Source organism: Eleginops maclovinus, chromosome 20 (assembly GCF_036324505.1).
Source record: "Eleginops maclovinus isolate JMC-PN-2008 ecotype Puerto Natales chromosome 20, JC_Emac_rtc_rv5, whole genome shotgun sequence".
NCBI classification, from domain to species: Eukaryota; Metazoa; Chordata; class Actinopteri; order Perciformes; family Eleginopidae; genus Eleginops; species Eleginops maclovinus.
The window spans coordinates 21,731,878-21,751,877 of NC_086368.1; the positions used below are offsets into that span (position 1 = coordinate 21,731,878).

Sequence of the window (20,000 nt, forward strand, 5' to 3'; positions counted from 1 at the left end):
ATGTACTCTAATGCCTGTTGTTTAAAGAGAATATCCACATTAAAATGAAATCTAGGATCTGTTCTTCAGGGGGGGGTTCTTTTCAATTTTTTTTAACTGTAGGACAGAAATACACATTACAAAAAGACACTTGATACTTTTTTGGTCACACATCAGGGCTTTCATTGAGATGTTTTTCAGTAGTAATATTAGTTGTCCATTGAATTACTTCTTGTTATGTTTCACTTGCTGAATCTTATAGATAGCACCATATTCAGAATGATTAATTAGGGCGACTTCTTTGAGCGAGTTGATGTAATGTTAAATTAATAGCAATTAAAGAGCTGACCCTTTCTCTTTAACTCAAAGTGTTGATAATATACACAAAACAAGTTCATTTTACTTCATGTAAATGGTTGTCCAAATGATCAGTTAAACCAGGACAGGCTGTATAGAGAACTTAACCTCGAACACACATGCAGTAGACAGCCAGTTGCTTAAGTAGAATGCCTCACACACCTTTTAATTTGTAAAAAAAAAGATTGAAAGCTGCAAGTCAGACTTATCCTGCTGACGTTTGTAAACAAAGCTAAACCCTTTTAATAGCATAGCATGTGTGTGTTTAGTAAACCTAGTTCACTACACTTCTACTCATACATGCTTAACTGGGAACTTTTTGGCAACAGGTTAAGATTAGTCACTTCCAGTATTTGTGTTTTGTATGCTGACTAGGTCTTATGTTTGCTTTAAGATTGCATTTGTAACCATGAGAGTGATGGTGGGTAGTTATGTTTAGGAAACAAATCTAATCGCGAACAAGTGTTGTGAAATATAGTAACACTGGTTCTTTATGTAATCTCTCCCTTTGACTTGAGGGTGTGTTTATATGCACACAGGAGAGTGTGAGAACAGTTACCTGTTATTGAAAGGTGACAGGATGTTAAACCACAGTTGGAACACCTCAAGCATCAGGCATAACGCCATCTCTGTGCCTTAATTAAACTTGTGAAACATATCACCAACCTGCCTTTCCTCAGGGCACACACACTCACACACAACACCTGTGATTCTCCATTTTAGCAGACACTCGCATCCTAAAAATTATACGCATATTTATGATGGACTTGATCCAGGGATATTCTTCTGTTTGAGCACATCTTAACCTGCTGACTTGAATGAAGCCCCTTCATTCTTTTCCTGATTTTGTTGCCAAATCTGTCCAAGGTCGCAAATTGGTATTTATTACCCAACGTATTTTTAAACCTTGTTTCAGCCCTCTGGTCCTTTTAGCCATATCTTATTAAGAGCAAGGTAGTTTCAATCAATGCTGAAATTGAAAGGGGAATACACACACACAACCACACACACACACACACACACACACACACACACACACACACACACACACACACACACACACACACACACACACACACACACACACACACACACACACACACACACACATGCAGGTGTTCTTAGACAAATGAGTACACTTTATTCAAAACAGATTCACACTCTAGAGGAGCAGTAAAAGGAAAATAGGTCTATAATGAGGAAACGTGTATATACCTTTTATGCATTTCTACTCATGCCTGTACAGTGTGTAGGTGTGTGAGTTAGAGACTCCCAGGGGAGCGCCTGGTGACAGCTTTTTCTTGCTGAGCTTGAGCGAAGGCTAACTAAACGAGGGGATGAGGGGCTTCTGTTCAGAGGAGGCAGTTAGCATTTTTTCCCCCGCCTCCCTCTTATGGTTGAGGCCTCGCAGAGTGCAGCATCAGCACGTTTCTCTCTCCAAAGGGACCAGTTGTTGTTAGTGCGAAGGTGAAATGATAGGTAATGCATTATGAATAGCTAATAGTAAAAACCGCTACCATATGGGGCTGTATTCTGATTTTTTAGCACGATCACTTGGCTCGTAACAAACTGGGGAAATTGCTGACCCGTTGATATGTGGCTTGTAGGAATTGTATCATTTTTACGATTTAGGGAAACTTTAATGATTGCTTGTATATCTCCCTAGAAGTTTGATTGGGTGGGGCTGTAAACTGAAGAGATGAGGGGGCTGGATGTTCATTTAGCTTAGCGGTCTTCCACAAATGTCAGGGCCAATAAGGTAATGATGTAAAGGCCTACAGTAATGGCTGGGGGAAGCTATTAGCCTATTTGTCTTCCGTTATTGCTCCCATTTGTGTGTGACGGTGATGGCTGTGCATGTTTGTCATCTCAATATGATAACAGTTGCTCACATTCTCCCTCTCTCCTCTTTTCCCCTCACCATTTTCCTCACTCTTCTGCCTGTCGACCTCTGTTGTTATCCGTCTTCTAATTTGCCTCCTGTTACTTTTCCTTTCTCTCTTCTCTTTTTTTATCGGCCACTCCTTAGATGTTCACGAAAGGACCGATGTGATCGAGCCGGAGAGCCGCAGAGGTTTGCTTCAGACCAGAGGCAGTGTGTGGAGCTTACCGTTCAACCCAGAAATATCTCTGTCACCATGTCTGAAGTCCAGGTATGTCTCACCTGTTTGCGAAAATTACTGTGGTTCCTTCTAAAATAATAAAACAACATCAACAGTGGAATAAACCTATGAAATGAGGTCATGAAAACCCTATGAGTTAAGATTAGTGTGCAAAAAAAGGGCTTTGGGCCTTCACAAAAAATGTTCTTGCTTTGATCCATTTTCCACTGCTTGAATATCTAAGTGTTAGAAACAAATCTGCTAAATAGTAATGATTTACAGAAAATTATCTTAACATTAAAAGACTTTTCTAGAATGAATTGCTTCTCAACAAGAACTATACCAGTTAAAACAAAAATGAAACGTATATGACAGTATCATTGGCTTTATGCGTACGTGTAAAAATGAAAAGTCATAAAAAAGTCATTTTTGCTTTTCTCAGTCTTGCCATCAATATCACAACATTTGTGTGTGTGCATTTATTCATGCAAGTAAGAGCTCTCATTCTGTCAGCGACTCCTCAAAGTAACCACATAGTTTTGAGTGATTACAGTTTGCCTCACTTTCTTTCTGCACATTAACACGAACACATTAACCTTGCTGTAATAGCTGCTCCGACTGACGCACACACTCTCCTTTATTCCCGCTGCTGTCACATGTACTCATACCCACGTTTCTCTCCACCTCTCCCATTCCCCAACACCCATTAACCCTCATGTCATATCTTATAACAATCCATGTACACCATGTCCTTCCATTGATCTTGTACTGATTGTCCCTCTCTTTTTCCCTCTCTAGCTGGTCCTCGAGGCTCGTAACGTGCCTGATCTGTCAGCGGGGGTCAACTGCTCCTTCGAGGACTATGTGGAGACGGAGGGACAGATCCAGGGTGGTCACATTTTCTGCCTGTCTCCCTCCGTCCGGGAAATCATCCCAATCACCAGGAACAAAGGTCGGTACAGGAAGGGCGATGAAGTCATCGGGGTGGTGAGCTCACTGGGTGGTGGCAGTTAGCGGGGAGGGTGTAGATATATGAAGATATACATTTGAGGAATTTAGTAATAAACTCTTTATGCTGGTGCTCTGTAATCCATTTGACACGTTTTATGCTTAAGTCATCCCCCCATCTTTCCCTCTCCCCTGTGCCGACTTACAGCACTGTTTACGGTATGAAGCTGATGTGTCTCCTCCTCAGGGGTCTCTTTGTACGATAGCATGGGAGAAAGCTAGAACAGAATGCTAATGTTGCTAGATGATATGTTTAGTGCGTCTTTATTCAGAATACCTTTTCACCACCAATAACGCTTACCCACTTCCTTTCAAAGGCCCGAACATTAGTCTACATTTATGTAGTGAAAATAGAACGATTTTTGAATTCCCATTACCATGCATTATGCACTCTTGTCAGTTTCATTTTGTTTGTTTTTTTCTTTTCTAAACGACACTGGTTATGCCCCTAGCTTTTTTTCAAAGCAGCGACTTCAGGGTGGTTTATGGTTATATTTAAAAATATCTGCGTCTTCTTTTTCCAGAGATTGTGCACCTGTTTCATGTCCATTCCTGTCAAGCTACAAAGGAGACAAACTTGTTTGGTATCCGCAGTCAAAGCACCGAAAACTTGTCAGATAGTGTGCTCTAAGTTTCCTCAAAGAGACATCTGTAGTTCTTCAACTGAGCCTATTATGCCCCATTATTAGTTCTCATCATCTCTGGCATCCAAACACTGATTGGTGCTGCTATTTTTAATGCCACCCTACTGTGGGTGTGACATGAGCACTGTGTTGCTAAGCTACAGTGTTTCTTTGTGTGTGCGTGTTATCTGTTCCGGTCACACAAGAGGAATTCAAATTTAAAGTGTGACATATTGATGGACAATTTATTTTTATAAAAAATCCAATAACGCAAATGTACGAACTGTGATTGATTATTGAGTTGTTCAGTAATTAATTTATGTCATTATTTTCTTTTTAAATTTTAAGATTAAGATAAAAGTATTCTTAATATATTGATTACCATATATCTGTTTGGCGCAGGTGACAAGCGAGTGGTAAAGCTCTATCTGAAGTCAAAGGAGACGGGCAAGAAGTTCGCCAGCGTTGATTTTGTTTTCTACAACTGCAGCGTCCACCAGTCGTAAGTACATTTATCAGTCATTTGCTTATGCTCTTCACTCTCTTTCTTTAAAGAGATTGTTCTCCCTGTCCCTTCTCCCAATGGGCTGTCTCATATTATAGTCCATGAGGGATACAGTTAGACATCCACACAAATATCCCACCCCCGTCCAACCTCCACAGGAGGCTCGTGTTACCTTCGTAGTGAAAAATCGAACGTGCTGTATATGAAAAACGATTGGGATATGAAATGGTAATTCTAGTCTTATTATAATTACCCACGACACACACTAATGATACTTCAATGATTATTTCATTTTGTGACGGTCTGCTGTAGTACCTCCCAATCACTCTCGAACCACATTTGTGTCTCTTCCCCACTTGATAAAACAAATACTTCCAGATTTTCTGGACCACTCGTATAACTACTCTGGTACCTTTTTTTTTTAAAGAAGAAAGGTAAACCTTCAACACAAATATGAGGAAAGACTCTTTTGCTTGTTTGGATGCATCTCCTTCACACAGATGCCCTCAGCTTTTTACCCAATCACAGTTCACTGCCTCTCCCCTAATCCACCTTCTGCTAAAAATCTTCACCACCCATCGAGGCGAACCCCTAGGTCAGTCTTACCAAGAGCCTGATGCACCCTGCCGTGGTAAAAGAATCCTTCGTGTACTCCTCCCTGGCCCACATGATTCCCCCCCTCCTGTCCATCCACATCTGATCCAATGGAGGCTGAAACGTCTGCCGGGGTATTAGCCGAGGGGCAGCAGATGGCTCGTAGGGCCCTTGGGTACAGCACAGCTCCATCCTGGCTTCCCTCTGGATGTTAGATGAGCCTCCTTCGAGGATTGCCTACAAACACACACACACACACACACACACACACACACACACACACACACACACACACACACACACACACACACACACACACACACACACACACACACACACACACACACAGACATGCATAGCCACACCTCTATCGGCTCTGTCACTTACAGGTCTTGAAGCCCTGAATGTCTTGGACACCTAATGCGTTAGTGTGACCTCTAACCCAGTCTCCCTGCCTTCATACAGAAAAATCTGCCGCAATAATGATGACTAGCTCAGCCAGTTATAGGTGTGGTGGTTTACAATGACCATTCCCAGTTAATTCATGTCCCATAAGGACCTTGTGATGTTCGCTCTTAAATACCAGCGCCTTTTATTGCCCCTGGATCTAAATCCTGTTTGTCCAAATTCATGTTAAAATAGGAAACACCCAGTAAAGTAAAAAAGTAACACATACTACTAATGGATGTATTGAAATATGATGTCACATTAAAGATTCTAATATGGCAATGATATCACAAACCAATTGTGAGAAATGTATGAGCTGTGACGCAGGCATGAGAGTCGCCCATTTGGAGATATTACCCCAATGAACTCTGATTAAATCCGCTCCCGGGGCTGATCTAATACTGCCTCGGACTGATGTAATGGACACGTTTAATGAAGTTACAGATATGGCGCGTTGCATCTTCCGTAGCGACTCTGATGGCGACAAGAGATGCTTAGATAAGAATCCCATTTGGAGCTGGCACTCCGGCCCAAATACCCGCCATGCCCCCCGGACGTCAGTGTGTGGCGTCTGATGAGATCAGACTGGTAATGTCGTTGGCGTAATGAGTTCAGGCCCGCATCGCCACATGCAAGGCCCTGTTTCCAGTACGCTTGGTCATTGTTTACCGAGCCAAGTTTTACTCTAATGGGCTTAAACTCAAAATACTGCAGGCTTTTACACAGTCGAGGATGAAGACACTTTGAAACGATAGATCCATCCACTTCATAAATTCCCGTGCATCTGTTTTTGCAGTCTCATACAGTGCTGCGTATACCGTTTACTGCTTAACAATACATTTTGGAAGGCAAAGGAATGAGCCCGACAGGAATTACCCTATCATGTTTCCAAACAGTTTACCCTCACATATTGACACCCAACCCCCATTCCAAAAAACACACACCCCTCCCGCTTATTTACTCAAATGATTACATCGTGGCCCTTGCCTTTTCAAAAATGCCATAAATTTGCATAGTGGTATTAATCTAATTAGAATTCCCACTGTTTCCGTTTAAGGGTTGCCGAGATTGAAATAGAAAATCACCCACGGCCATGATTGCTCCTTAATTAAATATTTCTATATGCTTTTTTTCATTTTCACAGCCCACCGTTTATTTAAGATAGGATAGATGGTCTGGCAATGAATTTGAGGTTTTAATGTCTATATGAGGCACCTTTTCTCGATACAGTTAATGTGGTTGGGCAGTTACTGGGTCATTTATTTGTGGATGCTCTTAGAGTAATTAGGAGAAAAAAATGAATAGGATGAAAGAGTACAGTTTTCTGTGAAAAGAGAATAATGTACATATCTGGTTCCAAGGAAAAACAGCGAAATCGCGCTGAAAAAAGTATTGACTTGGCACATTCAAATTGCACTCCATTCTGCACTTGGGCACGAATTCATACACATTAGTCCCTTCTTCTTTCAAAAACACCCCTCAAATTTGAAAGGAAACCACTAATGATGGGATAGACGATCGAGGACCAAGAAATGATTCACCTCCACCTCCTTTGACTGAATATCCAATAAATAACTAATTTTCCCGTTGCAGACGTGTCAAACGCACCTCACCAGGAGGGTGGATTGTATTAAGCACTCCAAACTGACCGAGGAGAGGAGGAAATCATAGCCTATTGTAACGGGCCCTGAAAAAACACAACCGTTCCATAGCTAGCGCGGCTTGATTAGCATCTGAATATGAACGGATTAAATTTGCATGATGAGCGTGGCCATAAGGGGAGCGTGTCTGCAGCAGCTCAAAGCCTTTGAGTGGCCAACGGCAATGGCCAGTGTCAGGAAGGAGCAATAAGAGGAGACTGGGGGGTCTGAAAAGGGAGCCCACCTCTGGACAAGAGAATGAGAAATATCAAACCTCCTCTAATGGCCCTGGGTGGGCTTTCCCTTTAAAGGGTCTGCACCCAGGCTAAAAAAGAGGTTTTGAGATCCTAAGGCAGCTCGTGACAGGGGGTCCTGGTTACTTCGAGGAACCAAAGAGCGAGCAGTAGGGGGTTGTCTGACAGGGCCTACTGCTGGCCTTGGTTGGCACATATAATGGCAAAATCTCATATTTCAAAGGCCTTAATCATAAAAGTCGTAGAAAGTTGGCAGCGGTTACCTGCTGATATTTTGCTCATTATTTCAAAGTCACTGGTACACTAACAAGGTTGATTTGACATGAATAAAAGATAAAAGTCCATATAAAAATGATTATTATCAGGGCTTAGCGACAGATTGTGTTGACGGGTCTTATGCTGTGAACTACACATCAATATATTGTACTGTTCTCTGTCTGGTTCTGCTGACCTGCTGTGTTAAGTTGGTGTTGTACTGTATTTTGATGAGCTCTGAACCACCAGTGGGCCCCACAACCAAAGAAAGACTCTTTGACATTTAAACTAGTCATTGTTGCCGAGCTAACCAAAAGCATCATACACAATGAGCTTTGCTAGCTTGCCACGTGTGCACTTGTCTGGCCTTAGTAATGTCAACTGCTCTTTTGTTTTGTATTGAGATCCTTTTTTTTCTGTATGTCACCAACACACAACATTGTGCTAAACCCCCAGTTCTGATGTTTGAGTATATGCAATGTATGCTAACCTAACCTAGCGTAGCCTAATCACTTTCCCCCCATTTGCTGGGAACATTGACACATCTCCTATTTGGTCTCGTGTGGTATTAAGAAGCCTGTTATTTCCTATGCCGTACATCCCTCATTGTAAATGGACAGCTTCTCTCAGCACAATGCTAAATTGGTCAATTAAAGCGGCAGTGGGATTGAATTAAGCTCCAGCCTCTGATCTTGCTCAAAAGGAGGGGTCTGGGCTGGAAACGATCACTTAGTGCGCACCTGACAAACGAGCAGCCCTAATTGATCCAAATGAATCCACGTCAGGGTTTGATGGAATCGTATAGGGGCTCCATCTCAGAGCTCAAGATTTAAAGCTGTAATTTTTCATGCCGATGAGATGTTTTTTTTTAAAACACACTTGAGAGCTTGTAGGGAGTGTGCTCATAAGTGTTCATACAGAGATGCAAATTCACACCTGGCAGGGTGGTTGAATAAAAATCAGCCCGCAAGTTAAGCACCTCCACCCACACTTGTATTGTTATGACTTGCTTACCTTGACTGTATTTAATGCAGGATTTTATTCTATTTACAACAAGCCATATGCTCAGACAAACTATAATACCTAAATGAGTCGCACAGAAGAAATTCTGAAGCTGCACTACAGTAAGCTTAGTAATAAAATGAAACCATTTTATTTGTAAGCTCATAATGGTTACTTTAGATAATGCTGCGTACATACATGTGATACCAAGTAGTGCAGTATTTCCCTAGGGCTGAGCAAGGACCAATAACATGAATCTGTGTTGATAAACTGCATACTTGAACCTGTCTTGCTTCACGGTTCCCCCGTAGATACTAATCCACACACACACACACACACACACACACACACACACACACACACACACACACACACACACACACACACACACACACACACACACACACACACACACACACACACACACACACACACACACACACACACACACTCAGTACTCACTTCCCAACTTTCAACCTAATAATGATTCCTCCCTCTCCCATGAGACTCCCACACGGAGCCACGCTAGCTAACCCCCACCAATGCTATTTTTCTCCCCCCCTCTCTCTCCCACGATACCTGGCGTCTAAACCTCTCCCAGGGAAATCCACCTGCTTTTGATCTCTTCCTCTCCCTCTCTTATTTCTCCCATCTTTCTCTTTCAGCCTGTCTATCTGCACCTCGCCTCAGCTAAAGCAGGTGAATTTAAAATGGTGGAGCGCTCTTAGCCCCACGGATGAAAGAAAGCTTTAGACAAAGAACAGGGGGGAGAGCTTTTTAAAATGAGAAGGCAGCCAATGAAAGGGACGGATAGAGCGGCAGAGACGGACAGAAAGAAAGGCTCAGGGGTGAATGGATGGAGAGATTGATACAGCCGAGGTATAGAAAGAGCAAGAGGAGGGGATATATATGTAGAGTAGGCCGATTGTGAACAGGAAGCAATGGACAGTTACAAGCAATGTGGAGTGATGAATGAGGAAAGTGAGGGGGATAAAAGGGTTAAGACAGTTGAAAGATGGGGGAGAAAAGGTAAAGGGAAGAGAAGAGGATTCAAGACAGGTGGGAAAACGTCCATAATTTGACATTAGTTAAAACGTGGACATGAAGTAGTAAAAGAAAGGAAGCACAAGATAAAGTTACGAATAATAATTAAAAAAACATTACAGAAGATCCTTTATGTCAAAGTCAGTATCTTTTTCTCTGCAGTACTTCTCCCCCATTATTTTCTATCCCCCCTTTTTTAATGCATACTTAGTATTTGATTTATGAACATGCTCTTAATAAAGTAGATGGAGAGAAAGGTAACATTTCGACACTATAAAATGATTGATCCAAACATACCCAAATGAAGTCCGCTCTACAGGATGTGTCCCTCAACTGGCTCGATATACTACAGATATATTCCTTATTACAGTGCACTTACTTCTTTTAGGTTATTGTATGAGATGAAAATAAAATGAGCTTTTTTTCCTAACCAGGGTTTCAGCTTGTATAACGCATAAAGTATAACGATTTCAATCTTTCAAAGTCAGTAATTCTTTTTGGTCACACATAAAATATACAATATGAGACCACCTCATTCTGTCCTGATTTTTTCCGTCGCTCTGCTTTGTCAAATGAAGCGTTGATGCAGGAAGATAAATTATTTAGACTCATGTCGGAGAACAGGTGACCCCTGCTGATTCTCTAACTGTCTCCTCTCATCTCTCTCTGTTCTAGCTGCCTCTCCTGTGTGAACGGCTCGTTCCCATGCCACTGGTGCAAGTACCGCCACATGTGCACTCAGAACGCCAATGACTGCTCTTTCCAGGAGGGACGCGTCAATGTCTCTGAGGTAAGATCCTGCTGTTTCGTCCGCATTGCTTTCTGTTTTGACTGCATGATGCGTTGTATGTGTATTGCCCTTGACATAATCATGGGATGAGTCCAAAAAGCTGCTTCGAGAGATATTTTTAAATATTTTTGCTGAACAGTTCCTTGTCTTATCACTGCTATTTTCCAAATTTAGCGTGCCTGGTCACACAAAGACAGCTTGGTTCTTTTTCTCCCACAAGCAGACAAAATTTCTAGCAACTAGGCACAAATTGCGCTCAGCTGCACACACACCTTTACCCTCGCAGCTTCTGTGGCTTTCGCCTGAGGGCTTCCTCACATCACCCTGCTGTGTGTGTCTGCTGTATGTGTGTATGTGTAATGGTGGCTTTTGGCACCATGACAACAGCTTGTGTACTGTGCGGCAATAATTCTGTCGTGGCTCATAAGGCCATAAGCAGGACGAGGTGAATGACTGTGTATGAAAATGCTGCCTTGTTCTTACATTGCCAAACACTGCATTAGCATAAAAGCTAATATCAATCGTGCTGAGTGGCGGGTACAGTGGGCGACATGCAAGGCATAACTACTGTTTGTCAACTTCTGGAGTGTATGCAGGGATATGAGTGATGGACACACGGCCATATTGTGTTTTCACTGTGCGTTTTTCTTTCACTGTCTAATAGTCGCCACACACCATCCCTCACATATTAAGTGGCACAGAAAAAAAGCATATCTTCCAGATAGAGTTATGGATGTAAATCCATTGCACACCCAAGTGACTGACAGTCATGCCTGTTCTTTATCTGACTGATGCCTCACACACACACACACACACACACACACACACACACACACACACACACACACACACACACACGGGTAGATACAATCCCGCAGTATATCCTTGTGTTTGTAGTCTGACTCTCCCTGTTATCTCTATGCAGATTAACCCCCCCCCCCCCCCCCTTCTCCCTTGTTGCCCCGGCTTGAATCACCGGCCTTTATTAATTGGTCAACCTTTATCCAATTACTTTCCTCTTTATCTCTTCCCTCAACCGGAGCTGTGCAGAATCCCAAACACTAGCATGCTAAACCACAGCATCCGTGCCCACTAAAAACAACACACTGGGCCAGCCTTCACGGCTCACAGAGCTAATGTTAGCGGATTAGTGCGCCCATCTGCAAGACATGGGGAGAGCGCTGGCTAGCACACTCTGAGCTGAGAGAGGCCAGAGGGGCAACGGATGGATAAACAGGAAAGGCCTGCAGTGGCGAAGGAAAATCGAAGAAAAGCAGGATGTGAAAGTAAACATATACTGTGTAGCAATATTGGTGAAAAAATACAGGACTCTAGAATATTTGAAAAATGGTATTAGCGTAAGATCTTTCTCTATCCACATGCTGATTCCTGCAGGGATCTTTCTTAAAGATATTTGTGGTGCAGTACAGTTTCGTCTCAATGTAGGAGCTTGGTTATAACCAGGACAGGCAAGAACAAAGAGTGAGAGCAAACCAAAGCGAATGATGGAAAGTACTTCTGATTCTGAGAGGAACTGTGAGAGAGGCAGCAGGAGGAAATAAGGGACAGACCGACCGGCTGATGGTGGCATGTGGACAGAGAGACCTCTCCTGTCACTTCTCCTGCCCAAGAAACCACCGACCACATGCTCCAAGAGAATTCATCATGTTCACTGTCTCTCAAACACACACACACACACACGCACACAAACACACACACACACACACACGCACACGCACAACTACCATACCTCCATGCACAAAAGTGTAAACATTCTGACAGTGTCTCGCACACTCACACACACATACACAGAGTCATTCATCATCCTTCTCCTAGCTGCCATATCCATTAGTTGCACTCTCAATGCCCCAACAAGTACAGCTCTTCCTGTAGGCTAGACTTATCCTTCCCCCCTCCCATCTCACTCTCTCTTTACACCCCATCCCTCACCATTTTAATGCTCATGTACCCCATATTTTTCTCATCCTTCTCTCATCCATCCTTCTTCCCTTTCTGTGTGTGGATTATTTGTAGTTAAAGAAAGGAGAAAGAGCACAGAAATGTGCTTCTCTTCCTTAACACCTCGTCTTTTTCATCTACTCATAGTGAGGTTAAGTTAGCATGCTATAAGGGGCAGGTATAAGTGCGCGTGTGTATGTGCGTGCACATAGGCTCTCACACTTAATTTAGACCTCAAACGATCCTTTTCGCCGTGCTATAGCTTGCATCTCTGAATACAAATAGCAGTGTTTAACATAAGAGTGAAATGGGCTCTCCTGATAGAAGACATTTCACTCAGACCTTTGCCGCGCCCTCCCGCAGAAGAACACAGTAGACAGGATTAAATAAGACTCATCTTCAGGCTGTGATCAAAGGCCAGATAGAAGTTTTCACGCAGGGCTGAAAGGTGGCTGCTCCTCACGCCTGACTCTGTGTGGTCTGAGTGGTGTTGGATCTAGTAGGCAGCAGTGCAAGGAGAAAAAGATTTAGGAGCATCTGGTCAAATGCTAAAGTTCTTAGGGTAACAGCTGACCTTTGAATGTACGCCATTCACTTCATCAACTCATCAACTCTCTGCGCATCATTTATCTATCCTTCAATTTCTTTACTACCCTGAAAAAGGGGGGTTAACGCTGAACAAATGAACAGTAAATAAAAATCCTCGTTCTGAATAAAATAAACATGTAACAGTTGCACATCAATCATTTCCTTTTCCTTACATGTTCCTCCCCTCTTCTCTCTCATCCCCTACTGTATCTGAATCTTGTGTTACCATGGCAACCCAGAGGATTTGCCGATATGGACTTCCCCCCCACCCCCGCTTTATTTTGTGTTCTTCTCTCACACAAACAGCACCGGCTTGTCCATCTAAAATGGGTTCGATCAAACAACCTGGTATTGAATACGTTGTTGTTTTTTTGATTGTCATGCAGAGCAATAGTTAGTTAAAAGAAACAAAATGTAAAAAGACAAGCCAACCATGAAGAGAAAGTGTTGTTTGTGAACAGACTGTTTCAAGATAGGGAAGAAAGCAAAGGTAATAAATGGATAGACAAAGTAAGCGGGGAGGAAATAAATATAATGTGTGACATTTCCAAATCAAATATGCATGAATCCACAATGCCTCCAATAGCACAACAAACAAATTCTCGAATTAAGGAGCGACCGGGCGGAAAATTGCAGGAGAGGAGTAAGAGTTTCTTTATTATATAAACAAAGCAAGATAGAGGAAGGTTAGATGTGCATTCCTTTATTCACATCGTAAATGTTTCTCTTTTCCTTTTTCAAAAACATGATTGGCGTTTTCCTTCTCCACTTCTTCTTCTTCTTCTTCGTCTTTCTCTTCTTCTTTTTCTTTCCACACCCCTGAAAAGAAAGTGCTATTCTGAGCCAGAGCCTTGATGACTGCCAGGCAAGGTTTTTGGTGGTTGGGCTCAGCTATGTTAAGACATGCTTACGTGTTTGTTTTGCTGCAAAGCAAGGCTCAGTCTCACTCGAGCAATCAAGGCAGCGGTTTACTTGATTGAGATTTGTGGGCAGAGAGCTTCTTTTTTTTGCCCTCCCTAAACTTTTCGGCTGTCGCACTTTGTTGATTCCCTATGTTACTCTTCTCTCTTGCTTTGCTTCACTGCTTTTATTTTTTATTTTCGATTTTGAGTTGCTGCCAAACAATGCTGCCATTGTTTTTTGGGGGTTTCAGTCCAGACTAACGGAAATCTAAGAGAGATGGACAACACATACAAAATGTAAAAATTAAGTGGTTAAGTGGTTTTGCATTCATGTCCAAACTCCGCTTTCTGTCAGGATGTAGCCATTATAGACATTATGCTGTCTTGCTTAATTTTGAATGTAATACAGTATTTCTGTACATCTATTCAGCCTGTGTAGCTTATTCATCAGTGTCCTCAGTGTCTGTATGCCACGGAATGTGTGGCTCCAGTGATGAATTCTTCACTCTTTTATGAATTCAACACCTTCCACTCCTCGTCTACCTTCTGTCCTGTCTGCATGGATGCAAGATTGGTGGACTGATGTCACCCTCCTACTCATTCCCTTCTCTCTTCTCCTTTAATTTACCACACAAAACTGTAACAATGTTGGATATATGCTTATTTGTTTACTTGCCCAGAGTTAGGTACAACACATGTTGCTAAATGAGCTTCGGAGGTGCTTTCAGGTTCAATGTATTGTCTTTGGACAGACCCAGCTAAGCTTCATGTTTCCATATTGTGTGCCAAGCTAATCTAAACATTTCCTATAGCTAAATATTTGCCCTACGCATATGGTAGTGGTGAGTATTTACTTATGAAACTGTTGGCAAGAAGGCAAATAAAGTTAATCTGATCGTTATTTTACACAATGGATTTATACAACCTTCAGGCACACAGAACAGGGTAATGTGTATCAAAGCACACTGCAGCTGTGCTTATAGACACACTCATGTATTCACATTTTAGCAATCCTGTTTGTTGCCAATTATACAAAGGTAATGTTAGTGTATGACACATTGTCCCTAGATCCTGCATTAATAAGAGAGGCTCGGTGTAGGCTGCACTCAGAGCTAAGCATAACAATGCGCATGAATATATTTACCCAAGCGCTGTCTTCCTCTCACACCCTTAACCAGGCACATACACTTATAGCACACTGCCTACACACACATTCTTAAACAGTCACAAAAACACATGCTTACTCTTTCCTTTTTCTCCCTGACACACACACACACACAAGCAAATCATGGTTGAAAGGGTTTTTTGAGATGGAGGTGTGAAGGCCCCGAACCATGACATTCTGGCACACTGTGTTTACCCTGGCTGGTACTCCGACACTAAGCAGAACACACACACAGACGCACACACACTCCACAGAAGGACATCCCACAGATTGTAGGCCAAGGCCGCTTCAGGGGCCGCGCTGTGTGTGCACGGCTAAATGTGTGTGTTAGTCCCTATTTTTTTAGTGTGTGTGTGTGACTGTCACTGGTTCTTATCAGGACAGAGCACAACCAGCAGCACAGGGCTGCAGGGGGTATGTGGGCGAGAGTTGGGGGGTGGAGAGGGCGAGTGGTTGAATAATATCCACGCTTTCCTTTTTCTTCACCTTCCCTCTGTCCCTCCCAGTGTCTTTATCAGATAGAAAAACATGTCTTCTCACCTCATCATCCTTTTCTTTTTTCCTTCTCTTCCCACGCTGTGCCGTCACCCGAATCATGTTCCGGCAGGTCTGTCTCCTCTTTCTGCCCACTGTCACCATCTACAGATTATATTCTTGTCCATCTGTCCTCTCCTTTTTCTACCACCCTTTTCCTCTGCTTACCTTTTCATGCATCATCTATCAACATGCACAACTAACTTGTTTGCTCTTCCTCTCTATTTATTAGACAATTTATTTTCTCTCTCCACTTCATTGCACATGCAGCTTGTAGCTAGTAATTCTACCTAATATTCAGAGGGCACGTGCATAAGCCATGTCTAATACAAAAGAAACAATGCTGGGAAGAGGGAACAAATAAATGAGAAAATGGGTGGAGGTGGGATGCAATATCCCACATGATGTTTTCCCAAAACAATGCAGTCTTTCCAGGGCTTTATTTGTTTCAGGAGAACAAACCAAAGACAGACAGATGTGCTGTAATTGAGACCAGATGTAAACAGAGAGACGGGAGAAAAAAAAAAAAAAGAATGAAACAAAGACAAGGGCAGGGAGGCGAGCGGGAACCTTGGCAGTAACAAGCGGCAGATTACATCCAGGGTGACGCAATTTATTTTCCAAATGCAACGGTTGAAGGAAAGGGAGGGAAAAAGTGAAATTGAGGGAACATGGAGAGGAAGTGGAGGCGACGGGGTGAAATAACCACGTGTTTTCTTTGCCAGATGGATTTTAGTTGGGCCGTGATCGTCCAGCGTTTAACCCTTGGTTAGGTAGGCCTGCTCTTTGAGGTTTTTTAAACAGCTTCTGATGTACCACCCCGTCTTTGTGAACTTCCTGAGGAAACTTCTCACTTGTCCGAGAATCAATGTCCACCTCAGGGAAATCAGAGTGGGATGTATCAGGTGTTTCGACAAACTCTCTTGTACATCTCTCTCATTTGTTAATAGAGAACAATGGGGAGATTTGAGAAAGTGTTTTTTGAGAAGGGCTAATTTGATTCAGCCCCTCAGTCACGCTCTACTCCTGCGTGTGTTGTACTTCCCTCACGATCATCCTGTTTGTATCGGGGAGGAAAAAAAAGGCAGGAGAGATTTGGAATTTGTCCCCTGTGTGCACTCACACACAGATGTGTTCGGAGACTAACACACATGGTCCGTCACATATGCATGCAGATGTTTTATCTCTCCTTCTCTCTGTTGCTATTTTTAGCCTTACCGTCCCACAGCTTATCTGGCTTTTTCTTTCTCTCCTCCAGCTCTTCCTAATGTTTTTTTTAGAAGCTTTCACTAAATTTCCCTCTCTTACTGTCGAAGCATCCTCGCATCAATCCCTCCGCAACAGAAGGCAGGGAGGGGGCTGGGAGACACTGTGGAGAGAGCAGCCTGTCATACCCTAAGAAGTATGCTTAGTAGACAACTACACAAGGACAGGCAGAGTTATATTTATGGAAGAGGGTGGAGTTTAGCAAATGCAACTTTAAGAGTTATGCAGATTCGAAGGACACTGTCTTGGTTTAATTGGTTTAAAAGTGTTAATCCTTATTTGACATTGAGAAACTGTGACGCTAATTGAAGACACTGGAAAAACGCAAGTGTTAGGTGCAATATCGCTGCTAGGTTATACTCTCCTTGATGTAATCTTATGCCACCCGGCAAGGCCCTTTGATGCAGCGAGTATCTATGCCAACATGCTGGCTGCAGCGAGGAATACAAGATCAGCCTAATGAAGTGCTAAAGCAAAGCAAAGATTCACTAATAACGATGAATTGATACGCAGAGGTTTGCGGACCCTCCACACGATTGTGTGTCAGTGACAGGTCTCAATGGTTTAATTATTAAGGCTGTATTAAATCTTTATTTCCTCCACCGTCAAGTTCAACCCAGCTAATGATGAACACAGATGAATATCGCATTTTCACCATCAACCCCTCGTGTGTGTCAGTGAGAGGAAGCAATAAATGCAGAGTCACTGAGAGAAAGGCAGTCTGTGAGCTAAGAATAACACCGCAAACTGAGCTGATGGAAAAAACAAACTCAAAGGTGCAGGCAGAGCAGAGAAGGAGAGAGAGTGTGATTGAGAAACAGCGACCGCCTGCTGGGATGGAGAGGCATACAGAGAGAGAGTGGGGGGAACCTGTAGCGTGCTGTGATGGCCAATCTCACAAGAGCAGCTAACTGTCTCTGTCATGTTGGGCTTTTCACCGTGCTGTTTTAGTAAAGTGGCCTGCAGTGATTTTTATTCCATCCTCCATTAAGCTGACACAACGGCTCTCCCATGGTAACCCAAGATGGTCAGTAACATACAAGCTTTGGAGACATGGAGATGGACCCTAGTGGCAGAGGAGCACTGGGTATCAGAGTGTTGAATACAGTATGAATTAAGAATGTGAAATAGGGTGATTTCCCCCAAAGGTTAAATAAAATGTGTTTTGTATGCAAAGCCCCTTACAAATTCAGAAAGAAAAGTAATCCATCCATTCCTGTGATTATGATTGCATATTTACCTCCTAGTGGCGAGCAGCAGACGACACACTGATGCTTGGACGTAAATTTCCATACTGAGCAAAAAAATAAAAAGTAGCAAATCCCATGAATTGTATGTTTTCACCTAAGAATAAGTCTGGCAGTAATATATTTATTCACTGATGTGGCATTTTACAACTTGAACTTTGAGTCATGAGACGACAATATTTTTTCGCTGCCAATTCATACATGCAGCCTTTTGAAGAGATTGTGTGCGAAGTGTGAATGTAGCATTATGTTCTCAGCGCAGTGGGATAGATTGCGGCACAGGTCATGGAGAAACTGAAACGTCTGTGCTATTCTGTTGTTTGTTTTCTCAGTGGCACAACTCAGTGTGTTTCTGGCCTCTTCATTTGGTTTCCGTTCTTCTCAAATGGCAAGTTGGAGAGCTGTATGCACACGGTTAAATTGTAAAATCGGTAAACCTGGGGGGCACAAAAAGATACATTGTGTATGTATAGATGAAGGGAGTTCATTTTTAAGCAAGCTGCATCCAGAATGTTAGTTTCAAACCTTGTTGTGTATATCCACCTCTTTTTTTAAATAAAAAAATCCAAATCTGTGTTGTAGAAATGTGTGCAGGACAGAGCCAATAGTCAGCAGACAGGAGAGCAAATCTACCTCTGAAATCAAGGTTCGTCTTTGAAAAGCTTAAAAGCACAAGGTTTGATCGCTGCTGACATATCTGGGTTAGAATGATAACAGGGTGCCAGGAGTCCCCCCTCCCCCTCCTCCTCACCCACTTTATGAAAATCCAGGAGGAGAAAAAAAAAAAAACCTCTAAAAGAAAATATTCACACAGTCCTGCTTCTTATTGTTTTATAGCATACTGTGCCGTCTATGTCGAGGGGATAGAGTGTAGGTTTGGCAGCTTGCTTGTAAGTCAAGGATAAGGGATTATGAGATGAAATCAACATGTATGTGCCTGGGTGGCACATCAAAGCACAGAGACCGAGTGTCTATGTGCGCATGAATGTATTTCATAGGAAGAACATATACGGTAGATTCAGTTGAGCTCTGTGAGACTTTGATAATCCGCACTGAATAACTTTCATGTCACACATTCCCCTGCATCTCTATTTAACGCAATCTCTCCTTTCTGTGCTCCCTCATTCCCCTGCACTTGCTCACTTTTCCCATTTCCTCCTCATCTCTTTCTCTCTTCATCTCTCCTTCCCTGCATCACCATTCTGCTTGGAAACGAAGGACGTGGGCGGACAATCTCACAGTCCCTTTCAAGGTTCAAAGTCCCTTTTTCTTCCATCACTCCTGCACTGTTCTACATGTTGCTACCTTATTAAGTTGTTCCACTCTCACTCTCACTCTCTCTATCCCCCTCCCCTCCCCCCTACAGAAAGTGCCTGGTTGGCCACAGAACATATTTTTGGTTGCTGCTAGCTAATGAGCCTGCCTTACTCCTCCGTACACTCACCCTTTTTCTCACACATGTACATGCATGTATGCAACACATCCTTATTATATTATATTGAGATTATTTTTTTATCATATAGGGATGAATGCTAAATATCTTGTTGATTTTAACCTACATTTTAAATAGACACGCCTACACACACTCCTTCTAATCTCACTGATTTAAGGGGTAGGCTTTTATTGTCTTTGTGGCTGGTACGAGTCCTAATTAAACATACATACACACACACACACACACACACACACACACACACACACACACACACACACACACACACACACACACACACACACAC

The 20,000-nt window shown here is 42.7% G+C and overlaps 1 protein-coding gene across 2 annotated transcripts in view; it reads left to right on the plus strand.

The window, feature by feature from the left end:
- plxna1b (plexin A1b) overlaps positions 1 to 20,000 on the plus strand; it is a 174,517-nt gene that overhangs the window by 92,816 nt on the left and 61,701 nt on the right. For both annotated transcript variants that reach the window (XM_063910537.1, XM_063910538.1), the window contains exons 6-9: positions 2,366 to 2,489; positions 3,237 to 3,390; positions 4,472 to 4,571; positions 10,486 to 10,600. In XM_063910537.1, coding sequence (XP_063766607.1) covers positions 2,366 to 2,489; positions 3,237 to 3,390; positions 4,472 to 4,571; positions 10,486 to 10,600 — 493 coding nt within the window. The remainder of the gene's footprint in view (positions 1 to 2,365; positions 2,490 to 3,236; positions 3,391 to 4,471; positions 4,572 to 10,485; positions 10,601 to 20,000) is intronic.